The sequence below is a fragment of the Corvus moneduloides genome, chromosome 3, assembly GCF_009650955.1.
Source record: "Corvus moneduloides isolate bCorMon1 chromosome 3, bCorMon1.pri, whole genome shotgun sequence".
Taxonomy (NCBI): domain Eukaryota; kingdom Metazoa; phylum Chordata; class Aves; order Passeriformes; family Corvidae; genus Corvus; species Corvus moneduloides.
This window is the reverse complement of record NC_045478.1, coordinates 450196-470416: the sequence shown is the minus strand read 5'-3', so window position 1 is coordinate 470416 and position 20221 is coordinate 450196. Positions and strand designations below refer to the sequence as shown.

At 66.2% G+C, this 20221-nt stretch overlaps 3 protein-coding genes across 14 annotated transcripts in view; 2 read left to right on the top strand and 1 right to left on the bottom strand.

Moving 5' to 3' along the window:
• The window catches only part of DTNB (dystrobrevin beta), a 136322-nt gene extending 130697 nt beyond the window's left edge, over positions 1 to 5625 (top strand). For all 9 annotated transcript variants that reach the window (XM_032103895.1, XM_032103894.1, XM_032103893.1 and 6 more), the window contains 2 exons: positions 1688 to 1722; positions 4622 to 5625. In XM_032103895.1, coding sequence (XP_031959786.1) covers positions 1688 to 1692 — 5 coding nt within the window. In that variant the 3' untranslated portion in view covers positions 1693 to 1722; positions 4622 to 5625. The remainder of the gene's footprint in view (positions 1 to 1687; positions 1723 to 4621) is intronic.
• A 7563-nt stretch (positions 5626 to 13188) lies between these two features.
• DNMT3A (DNA methyltransferase 3 alpha) overlaps positions 13189 to 20221 on the top strand; it is a 37343-nt gene continuing 30310 nt past the window's right edge. For all 4 annotated transcript variants that reach the window (XM_032103944.1, XM_032103942.1, XM_032103943.1 and 1 more), the window contains exon 1: positions 13189 to 13255. The gene's annotated coding sequence lies outside the window, so the exon portion shown is untranslated. The remainder of the gene's footprint in view (positions 13256 to 20221) is intronic.
• LOC116442188 (collagen alpha-1(I) chain-like) lies at positions 17429 to 18645 on the bottom strand. Its single transcript, XM_032104901.1, has 2 exons — positions 18118 to 18645; positions 17429 to 18013 (listed from the first exon to the last, which is right to left on the bottom strand). Exons 1-2 carry the CDS (start codon positions 18643 to 18645, stop codon positions 17429 to 17431), a joined length of 1113 nt encoding a protein of 370 aa, XP_031960792.1.

Sequence of the window (20221 nt, the reverse complement as noted above, 5' to 3'; positions counted from 1 at the left end):
GGGGCGACTTTGGGTGGATGAAATCATCTGGGAGGATTCCCAGTCAGCTGCGTCCGTTGTGGTTGGGATCACAGGGCAGCATCTCCAGAGGTGTCCCCGAGGTTTCCAGGCTCCGGAGAGCACAGCTGGGAGCTGGCAGAGCCTCCTCCATGCGATGCTGCTGGATGACACCCCCTGGCAGTTCAGCCTCGGTGGATCCCGGCGCTGTGTGTCCACGTGTTCACCTCTGCCAGGGGTTATTCCATCTGGGACCAGCTCTGCCAGGGCTGCCCTGCAATCCATGTTTGCGAGGTCCGGCTGCCTCTGAGGCCCCACGTTCCTCTTGGTGGCCAGGAGGTGAACCCAGGACAATGTCACCTGAGACTCTCCATGTCCTTGTCCCTTTCTGTATTGACCATTTGGATTTTATAGCCCTGAAACCACTGGAAGACAGACTAAAGACCTGGGTCCTGCCCAGACTGGTGGAAATACAGAGTTTTCTGATCCATGACATTTCCTGGACAAAAATATCCAGTTTGGAATGGGAGTCCAGCACTGGCACAGGGTGCCCAGAGCAGCTGGGGCTGCCCCTGGATCCCTGGCAGTGCCCAAGGCCAGCCTGGACACTGGGGCTGGGAGCAGCCTGGGACAGTGGGAGGTGTCCCTGCCCATGGCAGGGGTGGCACTGGATGGGCTCTGAGGTCCCTTCCCACCCAAACCATTCTGGGATTCCATGGAATGCACCTGCCCATCCTGGCCAAAACCGAGGTCCTGCGTCCCCCTGTTCCCAGAGGACCATCCCTGGCAGGTTTGCAGTGACGCCGAGCTGGGAGCGGTGGCCGTGCCCCTGGGACCTCACTGGGCTGGAGAAGTGCCCTGCCAGAACCTCCTGGAGCTCAGCAAGGGAAGTGCCAAGGCCTGGGAACAAGCCCAGGTGCCAGGACGGGCTGGAGGCCACCCCCACACAGCCTGGCAGGGACAGCCTGGGACTGGGGACACCGAGGTGACCCCACAGCAGTGCCGTGTCCTCGTGCAGAGAGGGTCAGTGGTTCCTGGGCTGGCACAGCATTCCTGGCGAGGAGGGAACGGTCCTGCCCCTCGGCCTGGCACTGGGGAGGCCACCCTGGAGCGCTGGGTCCAGCTGAGCTCCCCAGGACACGAGGGACAGGGAAGGACCATCGCAGCGACAAAGGTGGCACTTGGAAAGGCTGAGGGCACTGGGAGCAAAGCAGTGTGTGCGAACAGCTCCTGGGAGAGACTCAAGGAAGCTGAGGCACAGTGTCCCCCGTGGTGCCCAGGGAGAAGACAAGTGACAAAGGACACATGCCAGAATAAAGGAAATCCTCTTTGGACATAAAAAAATACTTTTTTACCCCAAGGCTGGTCCAGCACAGGGTGACCCAAGAGGCTGTGGGATGTCCATCCTTGGAGACCCTCAGACCCCATGGGATAGGGCCTGAGCAGCCTGTGGAGCTGGCCCTGCCCTGAGAGCTTGGTCTGGGCGATCCCACCCCAGCCATGCGGGGATTTCCAGGCTTTGGGGATCAGGCACTTCCCCACCTGCCTGGACTTTCCGAGGACTGCTGTGAATGTCCAGGTGTGCAGTCCTGGGGGATTTCCGTGGGAGCAGTAGGAGATGGGGGCAGATCCTTCATTGTGTGGGAAAGGAAACGCTCCACGTGCTAACCTGCGCTTCCCTGTGTTGCAGGTTAGGAGAGGGCCACAGGCTGGACAGCGACTCAGGTAAGGATGGACATATGTCCCATCTCCAGCAGCTCCTGGGGCTCCTGTCACCTCCTGCTCTTGTCCTGTTTCTGGTCTCCACCTGCCCATCCCTCCGCAGTGCTCAGAAGGATGTTTTCCACAGAATTATGGAATGGGTTGGGTAGGAAAGGACCCCAAAGCTCCTCTCGTTCCACCCCTGCCATGGGAAGGACACCTTCCACTGTCCCAGGCTGCTCCCAGCCCCAATGTCCAGCCTGGCCTTGGGCACTGCCAGGGATCCAGGGGCAGCCCCAGCTGCTCTGGGCACCCTGTGCCAGGGCCTGCCCACCCTCCCAGGGAACAATTCCTGCCCAATGTCCCATCCAGCCCTGCCCTCTGGCACTGGGAAGCCATTCCCTGTGTCCTGTCCCTCCAGCCCTTGTCCCCAGTCCCTCCAGCTCTCCTGGAGCCCTTTTAGTCCCTGGGAGGGGCTCTGAGCTCTCCCCAGAGTGGGAAAACACCGTCACCTTCAGTGAGAGCAGCCTTATCTCCCATTTTATTGTCGCTTCTGTAACCAGAGGCCTCAGCCAGGAAATAGGAGCCCGTGGTGCTGGACACTGTCCAGACAGACCAGAAATACAACGTCTGCCCCCCAAAAAGCCGGGGCTTTGAGTTAAAACAAGGCACAACAGATGGACAGACAAACAGGTGGAGCTGAGAGCGGGAGGGCAGGAGCTGGAGCCTGGCAGTGTCTCCAGGGAGATCCTTATCTCCCCCACCTGAAAAGCTGGGAGGAGGAGCCGGTCGGGTTTCCACACTCTCTGGATGTTTGCCATAATGCCCATCACTGCCCATTCTCAGCGGCAAGGAGCGTTCTCCTGGCAGAAAAACCTGCCACGGATGCACCCAGACTGGCCCAGAAAGGGATGGGGACAGGAAGGACCTTGCTCTGGGACCTGTTCCCTCTCACTGAGGCTGGGTGATTGTAGGGACCAGGCAGGAGAAAGTCTTTCATCTTTAGCTGGGCCCCGGCCCATGGTGGTCATGGGCCAGCAGAATCAGTGGTGGTGGATCCAAGCCACAATTCTGTGGGATGACCCCAGCACCAGTTCCCACCAAGTGTCCGCTGCAGGCCACTGGCAAGGGAGAGAAAAGGGGATTTGCCCTTCCCACCTCCCAGCCGCTTCAGCAGCGGAGGGAGAGAACCCCAGAGGGGCTCCAGAGTCTTTCTGACAGTTTTTACATTAGAAATTCAAGTCCTGCCTCATCCGGGAAACAATCTGGTAACTCAAGAAGGAGTGAAATTACAGCGTTGGAGAGGGAGCCAGCACGGGCAGCCGGTCGTGCCACAGCGTGTGGCTTTTCCTCACATCCCTGAAACCCGCATGGCTTTCGACAAAAGGATGTGTGGGTGACATCCCTGTCATCTCTCAATGCTCATCTGCACAGGAGGAGCCCCAATTCCCCCCCCTGGAGCCCAGTGGGGCCACCAACACCACCAAGGAGCAGCTGCTGAGCACTGAATTAGAGACCACTGAGAAAATGAGAGAGAGGAACCAGTCAGGCTCCTTGATCCTACAGAAAGAATGGGAATAGACAAAAGAAAAAACAAAAATAATCCTTTAAACTGTGGTGGCTCTTCCACTGGGGAGAATTTCTCCATGGAAAGGGTGCTCAGGCCTTGGCAGAGGCTGCCCAGGGAGGTTTGGAGTGCCCATCCCTGGAGGTGTCCCAGGAAGGGCTGGAGGTGGCACTCAGAGCTCTGGGCTTGGGACAAGGTGGGGATTGGACCTGATGACCTTGGAGATCTTTCCTAACCTCCATGATCTGAGATTGCTCAAGTTCCTCCCAGTCCCATGTGTGGTGCCAGGACCAGGTGGGTGCTCCTGATCCTTCTGGTGGTGGTGGTGTCCAGCCAAGCCAAGCCAGTGGCTCTGGCCACCCTTTGGCTCCAGCTGCCCACCAGTGATGGGGGGAGCTGGGCAGCAGCAACAGGGGCTTTCACATAGCAGATCCTGGCTGTTTTGGGGCAAAATCCCCAGCCCCCATCCCATCTTGGCTTGCAGAGTCAGCTGGGTCCTCGCACGGCCTGGGGACCTGCCGTGGCCTCAGGAGTTGGTGTTTCCCAGCTGCCTGGGGTCTAAGGGGAGGCCCTGGGGTCAGCGGGACACTCTGGTGGGTGCCACACCTTGGGTCCGGTCTGAGCTTGCCAGGGAGGGCCCAGGGGTGCACAGCCCCAGCCAGAAGGCTCAGGGGTCATGGAATCATGGAATCACTGAGGCTGGAAAAGCCCTCAGAGCCCATCGAGCCCAATCATCTGCTAAGGCCAGCACTGACCCTTGTCCCCCAGTGCCACATCCACACAGCTCTTAAATCCCTCCAGGGATGGGGAATCCACCCCTGCCCTGGGCAGCTGTGCCAAGGCTGGACAGCCCTATCCAGGAAGGGATTGTTCCCAGTATCCACCCTGAGCCTGCCCTGGCCCAGCCTGAGGCCGTTCCCTCTCCTCCTGTCCCTGTTCCCTGGCAGCAGAGCCCGACCCCCCCGGCTGCCCCCTCCTGTCAGGGACTTGTGCAGAGCCACAAGGTCCCCCCAGCCCTTTCCCAGTCCCAGCGCTCGCGGCTCCGGGGCCGGGCGGGGGCTCTGTGGGTCCTGATGGGGGATCTGATGGGGGTCTGATGGAGGATCTGATGGTGGTTCTGATGGGGGTCCTGATGGGGGTCCTGATGGGGGTCCTGATGGGGGTTCTGATGGGGGTTCTGATGGGGGTTCTGATGGGGTTCATGATGGGGTTCCTGATGGGGTTCTGATGGGGGTTCTGATGGGGGTTCTGATGGGGGTTCTGATGGGGGATCTGATGGTGGTTCTGATGGGGTTCCTGATGGGGGTTCTGATGGGGGATCTGATGGGGGATCTGATGGGGGATCTGATGCCACAGGCTCCGAGGTTGCGCTTGCGATCGAGGGACGTCTCCCCCCTTCGGAAGAGGCAGTTCCAGCCCATCCATCACCATCGTGCAACTGTGACTGATCTCCACCACCTGCTGCCGACACAGCTCTCCCAAAACCACCTGGGGAGCTCTCCCGAGACACCCGGAGGACTCTCCGCAGGCACTGCCCCTTAGGCCATTGCATGTACCCTCGGTGTGTTTCCTAACGGTGCCCAGACCATTCCCACTGGCTCGGCGAGTCATGGGAGGCTTAAAAAACAAAAAAAAAACCTGAAAGGAAACTGCTGGTGGCTGTTCCCGCTCCGTGTGCTGCTCCATTCCAGTCTCCTCCCGAACAGTGCCACTGTCACGCCCCACTCTGGTCATTCCTCCTGGCTTCTGTCCCTCCCTGTGCATGGAACAAGGGGTGCAGGCCCTCCCAGGGTCCCTCCTGCACGGCACGAAGGGGATTCAGCCTTTAAAAACCCACCCGGAGTCAGGTGTGAGGGCATGTCCTCGGGAGTGGGCGGTGGGGTGCAGGTGACGGGGCCCGTGATGGGCCACCAACCTCTGGCATTCCCAGCCCTGCTCTTAAAACGTTCCCATCCCAAGCAGGGAATTGAGGGAGGAGCATGGCCAGGCTGAGAGGAGCATCAGCATCGGGAGTTGGGCTCAGCTTTGGTGGAAATGGGGGAAATAAGGGAGTGGGGGATGGCAGCTCCCCCCGGCCCACTCTGGGCTCCATCGCCACTCCCAAAACGTGGCCACCGGTCCCAGCCATGGGCGGCTCCAGCACTTCTGCCCCGTGGTGCTCAGGAATGTTACTTTTAGAGGAAGGAGCCGAGGGCCCTGATGCATCTATAAACGTTTATGGAGGGTGATGGGTGAAGGGAGCGAGGAACCCTGCGAGCACCCCCGGCCCTGCCCCCTCCCCGCACCCCCGGGAACCGGGAACGCGCTCACCGGCTCCCTCCGGCCGCGGGACAGGGACAATAAACACCCTGGTGGCCACAGGTTTGGCTCGATGTAAATGTTGGGAACGAGCTGCCAAGGAGGGAAGGGGAGCGATGAGAACCCGGAGCAAAGCAGCAGCTTCGGTCAGCCAGGGGGGACAGGGAGGGGGACAAGGAAGGAATGGGGATGGGAACGAGGACAGGGATGGGGAGAGGGATGGAGATGGGGATGAAGATGGGAATGGGGATGAGAATGGGGATGGGGAGAGGGATGCAGACAGAAACGGGGATGGAGATGGGGACAGGGACAGAGATAGGGACAACTTCACGTGGGTTTTCAGCTGAATTTGCTCTGTTCAGCCCTGCAGCGTCTTTGGCTGCATCGTGGGTCCAAGCAGGGAAAATGGGGCTGTGGTGGTGGCGGCCATCGGGAGCTGGGGGTGTCACAGCTGCACAGGGGTCGGGGTCTTTCCCCCCAGGCAGAGCTGAGAGGGGCCGGGGTCTCCCGGCAGGAGGCTGGGGGTGCCCAGCCAAGCCCTGCTGGGGCCAGCGCCAGAGCCGGTGGCACTGCCGGGGCCGGGACGGTGGCAGCCAGCAGAGCTGGGGCTCCTGGGCTTCGTGCCCAGGAAAACCTAGCAGGATCCATCACTTGCAGGGGATGGGAAAGATCCTGCAGGACCTCCCCAGCCTCCCCTGACACCGAGGGAGCAGGATTAGGGGTGCCCAGGGAAGGCTGTTATGACAGGTCACCCAAAGGTGTCACTTAGGGAGTCAGTGCTGGTCCCCAGACCCTGCCAGTGGAGTCCAGCTGGTGCCAGTGTCCCTGAGGCAGGGCAGGGTGGGCTCAGCTGGGGCCTGGGATACAAACTGAGCCCAGGAAGCACCAGGACAAGCCTTCACATGGCTCCAAGCTGTGCTGGGGCCGTCGAAGGAGTCCCTGCACCAGGCAGGATGCCCGGAGTCATCCCACACCCCAGTAACACCGAGCACCTCCACCAGTGCCATGCTGGGATGTTGTGTCGGGGAAAAACACCCAGCACCCAACCTCCCTACACTGAACTCTGAACCTGAACTTTCCTGTGCCTTCGGGACAATCGCCTTAACCCCGGAGGAAGGTCCCAGCCTGGGTCCTGCTCCAGCGTGTGTGGGGTCCTGGGGCTGTGGGCACCGGGCCGGGGTCTGGCTGCTCCCCATCTGCTCCCCCCTCTCCTTGCCCAGACCCCCAGACCTGTTCCGGAGGCTGCCAGGGAAATCTGCTCTGTGGCTGTAATTCCCTCACCAGCAGTGACCAAACTGCCCTGGGAACACCGGGAATGGCAGCTCTCCCTCGCCCAGGCCATCCTGGTTTTCCAGGGAGACTGCTCCGCTCCCAGGGGACAGCCAGTCCCAGTCCCCCGCAGGGCCCCGCTGCCTCATGCTGATTAAACTGTAATTAACCCCCTTTTTAATTGCCCCCTGGGCTGACCACAGGCTGGAGCAGAGCCATGGGGCTCACACCAGCTGCACCCTCCGGGTCGGGATTGCCATTTGCAATTCCCTGGGGTAAAACCAACCCGGAGGGAAATGCACCTCAAAGCATTTTCCCATGGGCAGTCCCCGGGGCAGAGCCCGGGGTTAGTGCCAGGAGAGGGGCATCCCAATTGCCACTGGCAGGGAACAGGGTGGGAGCCACGCGAGGTGCCACAGCGGCTGCTCTGTGGGTGACACGCACAAGGACAGCGTGGCCTTGGCCACTCCTGGCTCCCCGAGCCCCGGCAGTGCCCACGCAGCCGGAGTGTCCCGGGGGGCCACGCCAAGCTCCGGTGCCATTCCCTATTCCTGCAGGCACAGGGGAGTGCGGGAGCAAGCTGGATTGTCCCCGGGAGCGGGATTGTCCCCGGGAGCGGCTGGCGAAGCCGCGCCGGAGCCGATGCCGTAAGCACGGGGAACGTTTCCAGCAGCAGCCTGTGAGCAGGGAGCCATGTTCTGTCATCCGCCAAATATTTAATAAATCCATCTCCTCCCTGCGGGGTGTCCTGTCCCTTCGCCATGTGGAAAAGGCAGGGATTTCATGAAAAAAGGGAAGAAGGGTTTTCCTAGGCAGCGGCTGCTCGGAGGCGGGAGCAGCTGCGGGCGCTGTGCCGTGGGGCCGCGGCAGAGCCGGAGATCCCCGCATTGGTCATGGCCGCAGGTCACTGGCGGCGGACAGAGCTGCCAGTGTTCGGCCTCGGCACGGCGCCGGCCAGGCACAGCTGCCCCCGCCGCCAGATGTGCCCCCGCCGCACACGCCGCACATCTGGCACGGGAGAACAGGCTCGGAGGCATCAGGGTGGTGACACCCACAGCAGAACCCCCAGTGCCTGCCAGAGACTCCCTGGGCTCCGTGTGGCCGCCGCTGCCCCGGACACGGAGCCGCTGCCGGCGGGAGCCTCGGGCCCCATCCGCCCCCGCACTGGGCTGGCAGATGGGTCACAGCCGGCACCGGCTCCCCGGGGGACGCCCAGCGCCCGCTGCCAGGCCCAGCAGCGATGCCGGACACCCGGACCCTCCCACCACCGCTGCCGAGGGACCCCCGCTCCCACCATCCCGGCAGAAACCTTATCCCTGGGAACCCGCGGGCTGCCGGGCACAGGTGCGTCCTCTCCACTCCCCAGCCCCAGTTTGGCACAGCAGTGCCCCTTTCCCGGTGGCCATTTGTTTTTTGGATTAGGTATCCTGGTGGGAAAGATCCAGACCCTTCCCAGAGCCGGGGGCTCCCGGGCCTGGAGCAGCTCTGGGCTCCTCAACCCGGCATGAGGTGAGAGCGGGGTGAGGAAACGCAGGCAGTCCAGGGACGCCGTGTGCCCACGCACTGAGCCTTGGCGTGTGCCCGGCTCTCCCGGCACCCGCGGGACACCATCCCACCACCGGGCTCTGCCCACCGCTGCCCACCCCCGCGCTGGGTGCCGCCTGCTCTGTCCCATCTGTCCCCTCCCTGTCCACAGCACCCCGAGGTCCCTGCCCCACGCACCCCGTCCCACCCGCGCCCCCCGCCAGGCTCCGTCTGGGGACACGAAACCCCCGCGGCGGCTGCTGGGGCCCTGGGGCGCCCCGAGCTGTCCCTCCCACGGTAAGGGTCCCCCCACCACCACCCTGTCCCCTCCCACGGGGACGTGGGGGCTGTGCAGGCTCAGCCAGGCCCAATGGCACCGATGTCCCCGTCCCTGCCCCGCTGCTCATCGCACAGGCAGTAACCCTTTCACACCTCATTAGAGCCGTAATTAATCCCGATCATTCCCAGCTGCGGGAGGAGGGGCAGCCCCCGCTCAGAGTGGGGGGCCGCAGGTGGGCTCAGCCCCACGAAGACCCCAGGAACGCCATGGAGACCTCAGGGTCTCAGTGCACCCCAAGGAGACCACATGGACCCCAAACACCTCACGGAGACCCCAGGATCTCGGTGCACTCCAAGGAGTCCTCAGGGACCCCCTGTATCCCAGGAATCCCATTGGTCTGGGGAGAAGGTCGGCCCCTACCGGCCCCGTGTCCACGGGGCTCCAACACCCGCAGCCAGTCCCGGGGCAGCCCCGGCGTGGGGGCACAGCTGGGGGCACCCGGTGTCCCCCCGCACGGGTCAGTGCCAGATCCCGGGGCTGCTCCCTGGGCCCCCCCCGGCCGCTGCGGCTCCTTCCGTCCCCGGATCAATCCCTTTACGCCGCTCCAGGCCGCTGACCCCCCCTGCCCTTCATCCCAGCCCTCCTCCTCCTCCTCCTCCTGCCGCACCGAGCGGGGCCATCGGTGGCAAACACGACGCCGCAGGTGCCGGGAGCCCCGAGCCTGTCCCGGCTCAGCGGGGGCCGTGGCCGCTCCCGGGCCCCGCCGTGCCACACGCAGCTCCGTGTGGCACAGCCGCGTCCCCAGGGGCGAGCCACGGCCACGCGCTCCGGTGCCGCCAGCACTCCCAGAGCCCCGCGGCTGCTGCGTGCCAGGGGTGGCACAAGCCCCGGTGGCACTCGGGGACGTGGCACCAGGGACACGGCCCCACTGAGCCCCTTCCAGCCCCCTCCTCCCGCAGGCACGGCGGCGGCTGGGGGGCCCGGGGCACGCGGGGTCACCGCGGTCCCCGTGGCCGGGGGATGCCGGGACCGTCGGCCATTTCTGCTTGTGCAGGAATTCGGCGGTGATTGCATAACGAGGAGCCCTCGGAGCTGGAAAGGAGGTCAGGCGGGAGCGGGGGGAGCGGGGACAGGCCGCATCTGCTCACCCTCCCGGGCTGAGGCGGCAGGAGGGAGCCGCACGCCGGGAGTGGCACCAGGACACAGCACGGCGACCTTGCCCAGCAGCGGCAGTGCTGGGGGCACGGGGGTCCCTCGGGCCACGGTGCCACCACATCTGCGTCTATTGGGATCCCTCTGGCTATGGGAGCATCACACCTGTGTCCCTTGGGTCACTTGAGCCGTGGTGGCACCATGCCTGGGTCCCTTGGGGTCCCTCACATCATGGTGACATCACACCCGTGTCCCTCTGAGGTCCCTCAGGCCGTGGTGCCATCACACCTGCATCCCTTGGTGTCACCATCCCTTGGCCAGCACCGCTGCCGCCTTCATTGCCCCATGTCACCCCTCGGCTCACCAGCAGCGGTGGCACGCTCCTCATGCCCCGTGTCCCCAGGGCCTGGCAGAGGTGCCTGGGGAGAGTCACCCGCACCCTGGCACACCAATGCCACCCCGGCACACGGCGACGCTGCCCAGCAGGTGACACCGGCTCCCCCCGCGCCGAGCAGCCCCGGCTGCTCCCCGGGCTGTCTGGGCTGCCCGTGTCACTGGCACCGGCTTAATTTGGTGCCCGCCCTCCAGGCAAGTTTAATTAATCCTATCCCCGCCCAGAGAGACCTGCCTGGGCTTTGGCAGCTGTCACCGTGTCACCGGGTCGTGGTGCCGCTGCTCTCTCGGTGACGAGGCTGAGCTGCCCGAGGGTGCTCAGCATGGGGGGACCCCAGGGACCCCCAGCTCTGCCGGGATGTGGGGTGGGCGGCCGGAGCCTGGGGAGCACCAGTTCCAGGGGGAACACCCTGGCAGTGCACGAGGGACAGATGGTTCCTGGTGCTGCCCCGTCCACGGGACAGGAGGTTTAGGGCAGTTGGAAGAGCCCCGAGGGAGCTGCTGCCCTCCTCCAGCCACCCCGAGCTCCCCGTCAGGGATTATCCCGGGGGATAATTCCACCTGTTTCCAAAAGGAGCTGCCAGGGCAGGAGTGGCTGCAGAGGAGCCGGCGGGGCGGGAGGACAGGCAGGTGGGCCCAGAAGGGAGGGAAGGTGGCCCCAACACTCCCAGCAAGGCAATGGCAACAGAGCCCCATGGACACGGGCAGGGGACCCAGCTGGGGACACATCCTGCCCTGGGACATGGGGACAGGGCTGAAAAAGCCAAACACTGGAGGCTGATCTGCTCAGAGGCCGTGGAGGTTTCTCAGGGGCACAGCCCCAGCCATTGGGCTCCTCAGCCTTGCAGAGCTCTTTGGAGCATGGAAGGGATGGAATGCCAGCTCCCATGGAGCAGGATGGCTGTGCAGGAGCACGGAGACAGCAAGACCTGGTGTGGAGGATGGATGACCCATGGCCATCCTTCTCCTCCTCTGCCCAGCCCAGCCCAGCCGAGCATGGGGCTGTTCCCCAGCATGGGATCTGGGGGGTAAATCCCAATCCCAGCCATCACAACCCTGCCCATGGGATTTGGGGGCTCAATCCCAATCCCAGCCCAGCAGGACCCCACGTGTATGATTTGGGGGATCAATCCCAGTCCTCTGCTCTGGTCCAGGGGCACCTGCCCCTTTCCAGCCGGGATCCCCAGCACCCACAGGACTGAGCAGGGTGTATCCCACCAGGGAACACACCATCAATTAGCATTGTTAATTAATGCGTTATTTTGCAGTGCCCCCCTGTGCACTAGGAGCCTTCCAGCACTGAGGGCGAGGGGAGCCCTGCCCATGGGGCTCCTCCCGGGGCTGCATCCCGGCACAGCCAGGCAGGAATGGGGCTGCCAAAGCACAGCCAGGTGGTGCTGGGCCCTTCCATGCCCGTGCCAGGGTCTGTGGCACAGCCCTGGAACCCCAGGCAGTGTCCAGGTGGTGCTGGATGCTCCAAGGGTCCCCGCAAAATCACCCCATCCTCAGCACCTGCCCGTGCCGGCTGTGGCCCGGATCAAGCCCAGGCTTTTGTGGACTGAAAGCAACACCTGTGCCAGGTGTTGGGAGTGGCACTGTGAGCTTCCCACAGCTCTTCCGGAGTCTCCAGCACTCAAATCCAGCCCCGAGCCCCCAACTCCATGCGCTTCCGAGCAGCCGCTGGGTTGTCCTGGCAGTGCCTGGCTCTCCGATCCCAGTCCAGCTCCCACTGCCCTGCCAGACCCCATCAGACCCATCAGAGGGAGCTACAAATCCCCTTCCCCAAAGACCCCCCAGATCCTAAGGCCTCGAATCTGCTGCTGTGGCTCTCTGCCCGGTGAAATTCCCGGGTGTCCGTGCCCAGCTCTGAGCTTCCCGAGGAGCTGCCAGGCCAGCGCCTCGCAGGGAGGGGATTGAGGACACGCTGGTCCCCCCTCGGCCTGGCACCCCCCTACCCGGGGAGGGTCCAGGGGCCGCATGCAGCCCCAGCATGGGGTAACCAGCGGGCAGAACTGCCAGAGATGTCCTGTCAGCGCCCAGGGGCCGTGCTGGTACCAGGGACCAGGGGGACATGGCTGGCACGAGTGTAGGGAGAAGGGATGGGGCAAGAAGGGATGGCTTGGCTTGGTATGGCACGGCCTGGCTTGGCATGGCTTGGCACTGCACAGCTTGGCAAGGCTTGGCACGGCTTGGCATGACACTGAAGAGCCCTTAACTGCACTTGGTTTGGCTTGGTCTGGTACTGTCTGGCTTGGCACAGTACAGCTTGGCTTGGCTTGGCATTGCACAGCCCTGGACTCTGCTTGGCTTGGCTTGGCTCAGACCAACCTGGCCTGGTTTGGCATGGCACAGCTTGGCACAGCACGGCGTGGCTTAGCTTGACACTGTACAGGCCTTGACTCTGCGTGGCTTGACCCTGCCTGGCTTGGCTTGGCCTGGCATGACTTGGCTTGGCATGGAATGGCTTGGCTTGGTCTTAGCATGGCAGAGCTTGGCAGGGCTTGGCATGGTATGGCTTGGCCTGGCATGGCACTGCACAGCCATTGACTGCACTTGGCTTGATCTGGCATGGTCCGGCTTGGCACGGCACGACTTGGCTTGGCACTGCACAGCCTTTTACTATGCCTGGCTTGGCCTGGCCTGGCCTGGCCTGGCCTGGCACAGCTCGGCTTGGCACAGCTTGGCTTGACATGGCACTGCCTTGACTACACTTGGCTTGGTCCAGCCTGGGTTGGCACAGCACCGCTCGTCTCGGCCTGGCTTGGCACAGCACAGCCTGCTTTGGCACGGCTTGGCACAACAAGGCTCGGTGTGGCACGGCAAGGGTTGGGATGGCACACTGTGCCCCGCGGTGCAGGAGCTCAGCTCCGTGCCGTGCCGTGCCGTGCCGGCGGTGCCGGTGCGCGCGGCCGGCGGGCTCTAGGACCGCGCGGCGGGCTCGGTGCTGCAGTGGAGGCGGCGGCGCTGCGGGAGGAGGCCTGGCCGGGCAGCGCAGCGGCGGCGGCGGCTCGGCGGGGCTCGGCACGGCTCGGCACGGCTCGGCGGGGCTCTGCGCCGGGCCCGCACCGGCCCAGGTAACCGGGACAGCGCGACACCGGGACCGCCGGGACACCGGGACCGGCACCCCCGGCCTGGCTCGGGCGCGCTCGACTCCGCTCGGGCACACTCGGGTCCGCTCGGCTCCGTTCGGTTCAGTTCGGCTGATGCATGCGGCGGGGTTCGGCTCCGTTCGGTTCGGTTCAGCTCCGTCCGGTTCGGTTCGGTTGGTGCCTCCGGAAGGGCTCGGGCCCGTCCGGAGGGGGTTCGGGTTCCTCCGCACGGGTTCGGGTCCCTGCGGCTGAGGTTCGGGTCCCTACGGCCAGGGTTCGGGTCCCTCCGGCGGACTTCGGCTCCCTCCGGCGGGGTTCGGCGGGGCTCGGCCCGGGCCGAGGCGGCCCCGGTGTCTCCGCCGTCCCGGGCCCGCGGCAGGAAAACACGGCAGGGCCGGGCCCGCCGGGCCCCCCCGGCCCCGCGCCGCCCCCGCCCGACCCGGCCCCGCTCGGCCCGGCCGTGCGGGCGGGGGTGGCTGCGCGGCCCGGCCGGCCCGGCCCCCGCGGCGCCGCCGTGTCCTTGAGCGCGGCGCGGGCGGCTGAAGGGCAGCGGGGCCCGGTGGCACCGCCGGGTGTCCCCCCCGGTCCCCTCCCGGCCCGCGGTGTCACCGCCGTGTGCCCCCCGGGGGAGACGCGGGGCCGCGGCCGCCCCTGCCCTGCCCGCGGCGGGGCCGCCCGGGGGAGCGGCCGGGTCGGCCCTGCCCGAACTTCGGGGGTTTTGCACCAAAAATGCCCCCCCCGGGGGAGGCGCGGGAGGGGGCGGCCGGGCAGGGGCCTGGCGGGGCGCGGGGGCTGTCCGTCCTGTCCGTCCTGTCCGTCCTGTCCGTCCTGCCCGCTGCTTCCCGCTCCTGCATCCCCCAGCTGGGCCACGGCTCGTTTCCCCCTTCTCCCTCGCTGCTCCCCGTCCCCACTCACTTCCCGCTTCCTTCTCTCTTACCCCTACCTGTGCATTTCCCCCTTTCTTCCCCCTTCCCCTCCCCTCTCGCTTCCCCCTTCCCACTCAACTTCCCACTTCCTGATCACTTCCCCCTTCCTGCTCATCTTCCCCTTCCTTCTTCCTTCCCTTTCCCTCTCACTTCCCCCTTCCTGTTCTCTTCCCCCTTCCCGCTCATTTCCCACTACTCTTTCACTCCTCTGTCCCTCTGACTTGTCTCGCTCTTCCTTCCACCTTCCCCATCACTTCCCTTTCCTATTTGCTTTCCCCTTCCTTCTTACTTCTCCCCCTTTCCACTCACTTCCCCCTTCCCATTTGCTTCCTCCTCCTTCCACTCATTTCCCCCTTCCCACTTGCTTCCCACTTCCGATTCACTTCCCGCTACTGTCTCCCTTCCCCCTCGGTTCCCCTTTCCCCTCCCTCCTCCTTCCCCCTCGCTCCCCTTTCCCTCCCACTGCTATTTCCTCCCCCCGCTTTCCGGGGTGTTTCGCCTGCGCAAACCTGTGGGCAAATGAGATTTTCCTCCTCGAGGGCTCAGTTCCTCTTTCTGTGTTTCTGCCCTTTGTGTGACGTCGCCGGTGTCACCGCGGGACCAGCCAAGTTCCGCGCTCGCTGCCACACCGGGCACCCACATCCCGCCCAGCCGCGGGGACACCGCCGGGAGCCCCGGAGCCGGCTGCGTGTGGGACCCGGCCCTGCTGCTCCGGCAGCTCCCGCACCGGCTCTGGCCCCTCGTGCTGAGTCAGCTCCAAACTTCCCAGTGGAGCAGCTTCTGTGGCACGCCGCTCCCTCGAGGGACAGCGGGATGCCGGTCCTGCTGGTGAGGCCGCAGGCCCGGTGTGTCCCGGTGTCCCCTGATGACCCTGGCTGGCCATGGCCCTGAAATCCAGTGGCAGCCGCTGCTCTGCCCCCAGAGCCCCGTGCCGTGTCACACCGTGCCGTGGTGGCGACTTGGAGACCCTCAGGCAGTGGTTTTCATGCAGGGAATTTTATATGGCACATCCCTGCCCGATGGCTCCCCAAGGGCCGTGCCCCGGCAAGGCACGGTGCCCCGAGGGAAGCGCGTGGGCTTGGCAGGTGCCACGGCGTGTGCCGAGGACTCGCGTGCGCCAGGTGCGCTCGTGCCGTGGCAGCTCCATGGGAGGAGCCGGCGGCGCTGGGTGTGGGGTTTGGTGGGACGGCTCCGGGTCCCGCTCGCCTCGAGGCCACGGGTCGGTTTGGGCTCCCGGCGCTGGAGGAGCCTGCGGGCGGACTGCGCTCACCTGGCACCCAGGCCCGGCCGCCATCCCGCTTCCCCGCCGCGGGGCTCGGCACGTGCCGGCACTGTTGGGCCCGTTCCCGCGGTTAACCGCCATTCCCAGTTCACAGCCCATCCCCACTCCTGGTTTGGATCGCTCCAGCTCGGCTCCTGCCCCGGCTCAGCTCCCAGCCCTGCTCCCTGCCAGCCCCAGGGTCCCCATGGGGCTCGGGGCCCAGCTCACTGGAGTCAGATCATCTCCCGGACTTTTCTCCCCGGTAACTGAGCGTGTGGAGCTCCTGGGTGCTCCCGGTGAGACGTTCCCAGTGCTCCAGCAGCCCCTTCATTATCCTGCTGGGCCCACACTGTCCCACCTGCAGAGCAGCACCACAGCCTGGCACTGGGGTCTCCAACACGCATCACTATCCCACCCTATCCCACCCCATTCCATCCCATCCCACCCCACCCCATCCCATTCCACGCCCATGCCATCCCATCCCATCCCATCCCATCCCATCCCACCCCATCCCATTCCACCCCATCCCACCCCATCCCATTCCACCCCATCCCACCCCATCCCATCCCATCCCATTCCATCCCATCCCATCCCATCCCATCCCACTCCCATGCCATCCCACCCCATCCCATCCCATCCCATCCCATCCCATCCCATCCCATTGTCAGTTTGGCCTTCCCCTGGCCTTGCCAGCGGTCCTGCTCTGACAGATCCGGCTGTGGGGGCTGGGGGTTGCAGCTGGGGTCTGGGTCTGGCTGTGGTGTGGAGCAGTGCAGGGCCCTGCATCGCTCCCTGGGGTGCCGTGGGTGCTGTGTATTGTTCCATGGGGTGCCGTGCTTTGCTGCTTGGGGTGCCATGGGGTGCTGTGGTCCCCTGGAGTGCAGGAAATCGCTCCCCAGGGTGCTGTGGGGTGCTTTGGGGTGCCGTGCATCACTCTCAGGGGTGCTGTGGGGTGCCATGTGTTGCTCCCTGGGGTGCTGTAGAGTGCTGGGGTGCTGTGGGGTGCTGTGCCTCTCCCTGGGATGCTGTGGGGTGTTGTGTGTTGCTCTCTGGGGTGCTGTGGCATGCAGTGAATCACTCATTGGGGTGCCATGGGGTGCAGTGAATCACTGTCCAGGGTGCCGTGGGGTGCAGTGGTGCCATGGGGTGTAGTGAATCGCTCCGCGGGATGCTGCGGGTGCAGCGACTCCGTCCTTGGGGTGCACCACGGGGCTGGCTCAGTGCTGCTGACCACCCCAGGGTCCCCTCTCCAGGCCAGGTCTATTTTTAGATCACCCCAGCTCTCACCGGCACTTCATCCCCCCGAGTCCCCCAGATCCCAGTGGTGGTGGCTCCCAGAGCTGTGGCACGTGTGGCCAGGCGCTCCTCCCGCAGAGGCCAAATATTTCACCCCTAAACTACAACTCCGGAGATGAGGTCAAGGCCACGGTGGTTTCGGCACGACCATCTGTCGGAGGCGAAATTTCGTAGCCCGGGGACGCCCACCCTGTTGCTGGCCCCCCCTGGCAGCAGCACCCACGCTGAGGGGGGCTCGGGGGGGCCCCCCCGCTGTGAGTCAGGGGTGGGGGGCGCAGAGGGTGGGGGTGACTCACGGCCGCCGCTCCTGTCCCCTCTGACTCAATCCCGGAGTTGTTCCCTGGCGCTGGGAAGGAGGAGGAGGAGGAGAAGGAGGAGGAGGAGGAGGAGGAGGAGGAGGAGGAGGAGGAGCGCGGTGGTGGCAGTGACTCAAAGTGACAACAACAATAATAATACGCTGCGGCACTTGTCACGGGAGAGGCGCTTGGACGGGGTCCCTCGTGCGTCCCCACCGCCGCCGGCGCACGAGGGACCCCGGCCAAGGCGGGGGGTGTCACCGCCGCACGCGGGGTCACCTCAGGACGGGAGGGGGGGACTGCGGTGACGGTGTTCCCCGCTCGGCACCGGCACGGGGGGCTGCGGGGGACCCCGCTCGCCGTCACCTAAAATGGCCGGTTAGGTCCCTGCAGGCTCCCGGCTGCGGCGCGGCACCGCCGAGGTCCCTAAATATAAAAAAAAGGCGGGATTTCGGGTGGGTTTTCCATTTTCGTGCCGGTGGCTGCCGCGTGTCTCGCCCAGCCGGCGCAGGTAACCTACTTCGGAACGCCTCTGCCGCCGCGGCGAGCGTGACTCGCCGGTCCTGCCGTGCGGGAGCGGCACCGCGAACTGGGCTGGGGCCCCCGCTCGCCCGGCCACAGGGTCAGCGCCGCCGGGGACACAGCCGGGCACGGGGGCCGGCGGCCGGTCCTTCCCCGCCGGAACGCCGGGCGAGGGTCCGTCACCGCCGCCGAGCCGGGCGCCGGCCGGGGGATGCCGCGAAGGACGGTCCCGGCGGCCTAAGGCGAGGGCACGGTGCCGAGCCCCCCGGCCCATCCCGTCCCGCACCGCCGCGGCGGGCGAGCGCAGCCGGGTAAGAGCGCGGGGCGCGGGGCCGGGACCACCGCCGCGGTCCCGCACGTCCCCTCCGGCGGGGCCCCGCGGGGTGGGCAGCGGGAGGCGGCCGGGCCGCGGCGGCTCCCCGGCTTTGTTCGGCGGCCGGGGCTGCCGCGGGGTTTGTGCGCAGAACAACTATTTTTAGAGCATTTGGAGACCATGTTGGCTGGAAGCGAATCAAAGCCGCGAGCTGCCCCTTCTGCAGCGCCAACCGGGCTCGGCCGCCGCCGCACCGGGCGGCCGGGGGGGCTCAGCCGCCCCCCGGGACTGCCGGAGGGACCCCGCTGCCGAGGGGGGCCGGGGGCTGCGGGCGGTGCCGGCGGCACGGCAGAGACCCCCGGCAGCGGGACCCCCGCGCCCCGCGGCGCCTCTGGGCGCGGGGGATCCCCCGAGGTGCCCGGTGCAGCCGCGGTGTCCCCGGGTGCAGCCGCGGTGTCCCCGGTGCTTCCCGGCCGCACGTGTCCGGCCGTGCCGTGCCCGCCCCGGGGCTGTGCCGAGGCGCGGCGGGGCCGGGGTCCCCGGGGGGCTCGGGCATGGTGGGGGCTCTGCCAGTGGCACCCCGGGAGGCAGCTCGCGGGGGAACGTGGGGCCGAGGTGCCGTGCCGTGCCGTGCTTTGCCGTGCCGTGCCCACAGCGTGCCGTCGTGCTGGTGGCACAGCCGCTGCCAGGGGGGCCAAGAGCGGTGGCCTGGGGGTGCGGAGGGTGCTGGGTGCCAGCCCTGGCCCCTCACCGACGGGCATCGCGGTGGTCGGGGGCCAAGTGCCGGGCCAGGGGCGAGTGTGCCCGCAGGGAGCTGGCATAGGCACCCCTGTGCCACGAAGGGGATGGGGCCGGCGATGAGGCCGGGGGCTTCCCCGGGGGCTCCCCGAACTGGTGAGGGAACGGGACGGGAAGCCCCTCCCCAGTGCCCGCTGGCCGGCACAGGGCTGTACCTGGGGGTACAGCCTGCATCCCACACCTCCATCTGATATCCTGCATCCCCGGGTCCCAACCTGCACCCCCAGGTCCCACTCTCCACCCCGGATCCCAACCCTCCACCCCCAGCCTGCACCCACCCCCCCCACTCCCCCTGGCCACATCCCCCCCCCGGCCAGCCTGCGAGAGGGGCCGCTCAGCGGGCACTGGGACGGAGAGGGCTGAGCTCCCCCCATCTGTCCCCCGGCCCAGCACCCCAAATCCCGGCGATCCCCGTGCCTGTGTCAGGGGGCGGCTGCAGCTCCCCGGCCCCCCAGCAGCCCCCGCCGCACCGGCCACGGGCAGGGGGAATGTGCTGAGGTGGGAGAGGTGCTGAGAGCGGCGTCCTGCCCGCCCCGGCCCCCCCGAGCCCCCGCCCGAGCCCCCCGCCCGCCGCTGGGAACGGCTGCGGCTGGAAAGCTCTAGAAACAAATTGCAGCTCCGGTGCCAAAGGCAACAGCAGCCCCGGCCATGGCGAACGCAGCGTTTGCCATAGCAACAGGTGCCGGCTGGCGCCTCCCCCGCGGCCCCCCCGGCCCCCGGCCCCCTGCAGCCAGCACCCCGCACCCGGGACCCCGCATCCTGTACCCCACACCCTGTACCACACGCCCAGCACCCCCCCGGCACCCCACAGCCAGCATCCCCCGGTTCCCTGCAACCGGCACCCACAATCAGCATCCCCTGGCCTCCTCGGCCCCCCAGCCAGCACACCCCCCCCCAGTCCTGCACCCTGCACTTTGCACCGCACAGTCCTACACCTGATGGCCCTCCCAGCCCCCTCACTACCAGCACCCTGCACCCAGCATCCCACACATCCTACACCGTGCAGACCCCACACTGTGCGCCCCACACCCTGCACTGTGTGCCCCATACCCTGCACTGTGTGCCCCACTCACCCTGCACCCCAAACCCTGCCCTGTGCCCCCTCCACTGTGCACCTTCCACACCCTGCACCACCTGTCCCGCACCCCGCATGCCCCACACCTTGTACCCAGCACCCTCCACCCCATAAAGTGCACCTTGCCCCTGCACACTGCACCCCTTGTACCCCACACCACACACCCCCCTCCATGCACCTTACAAGGTGCACGATGCACCCCAAAACGTGCACTGGGCACCCGACACTGAGCATCGTGTGCTGGGTGTCCTGCACCACACTGTGCACCCATCACCCTGCACCCCGTGCCATGCACCCTGTAGCCACACCGTGCACCCCACACTGTGCCATGCACCCTGTACCCACGCCACACACCCCACGCCACACACCCCACACCATGCACCCTGTACCCACACCATACACCCCACGCCACACACCCCACACCATGCACCCCATGCCATGGGCCCTGTGCCCCACACCATGGA

Coding starts and splice junctions, on each gene's coding strand:
- LOC116442188 (XM_032104901.1), bottom strand. CDS start 18,645: ATGCCCGTCGGTGAGGGGCCAGGGCTGGCACCCAGCACCCTCCGCACC. Junction 18,014..18,117: donor TGCGGCGGCGGCCGAGCCCG/GTTGGCGCTGCA, acceptor ACCCCGCGGCAG/CCCCGGCCGCCGAACAAAGC.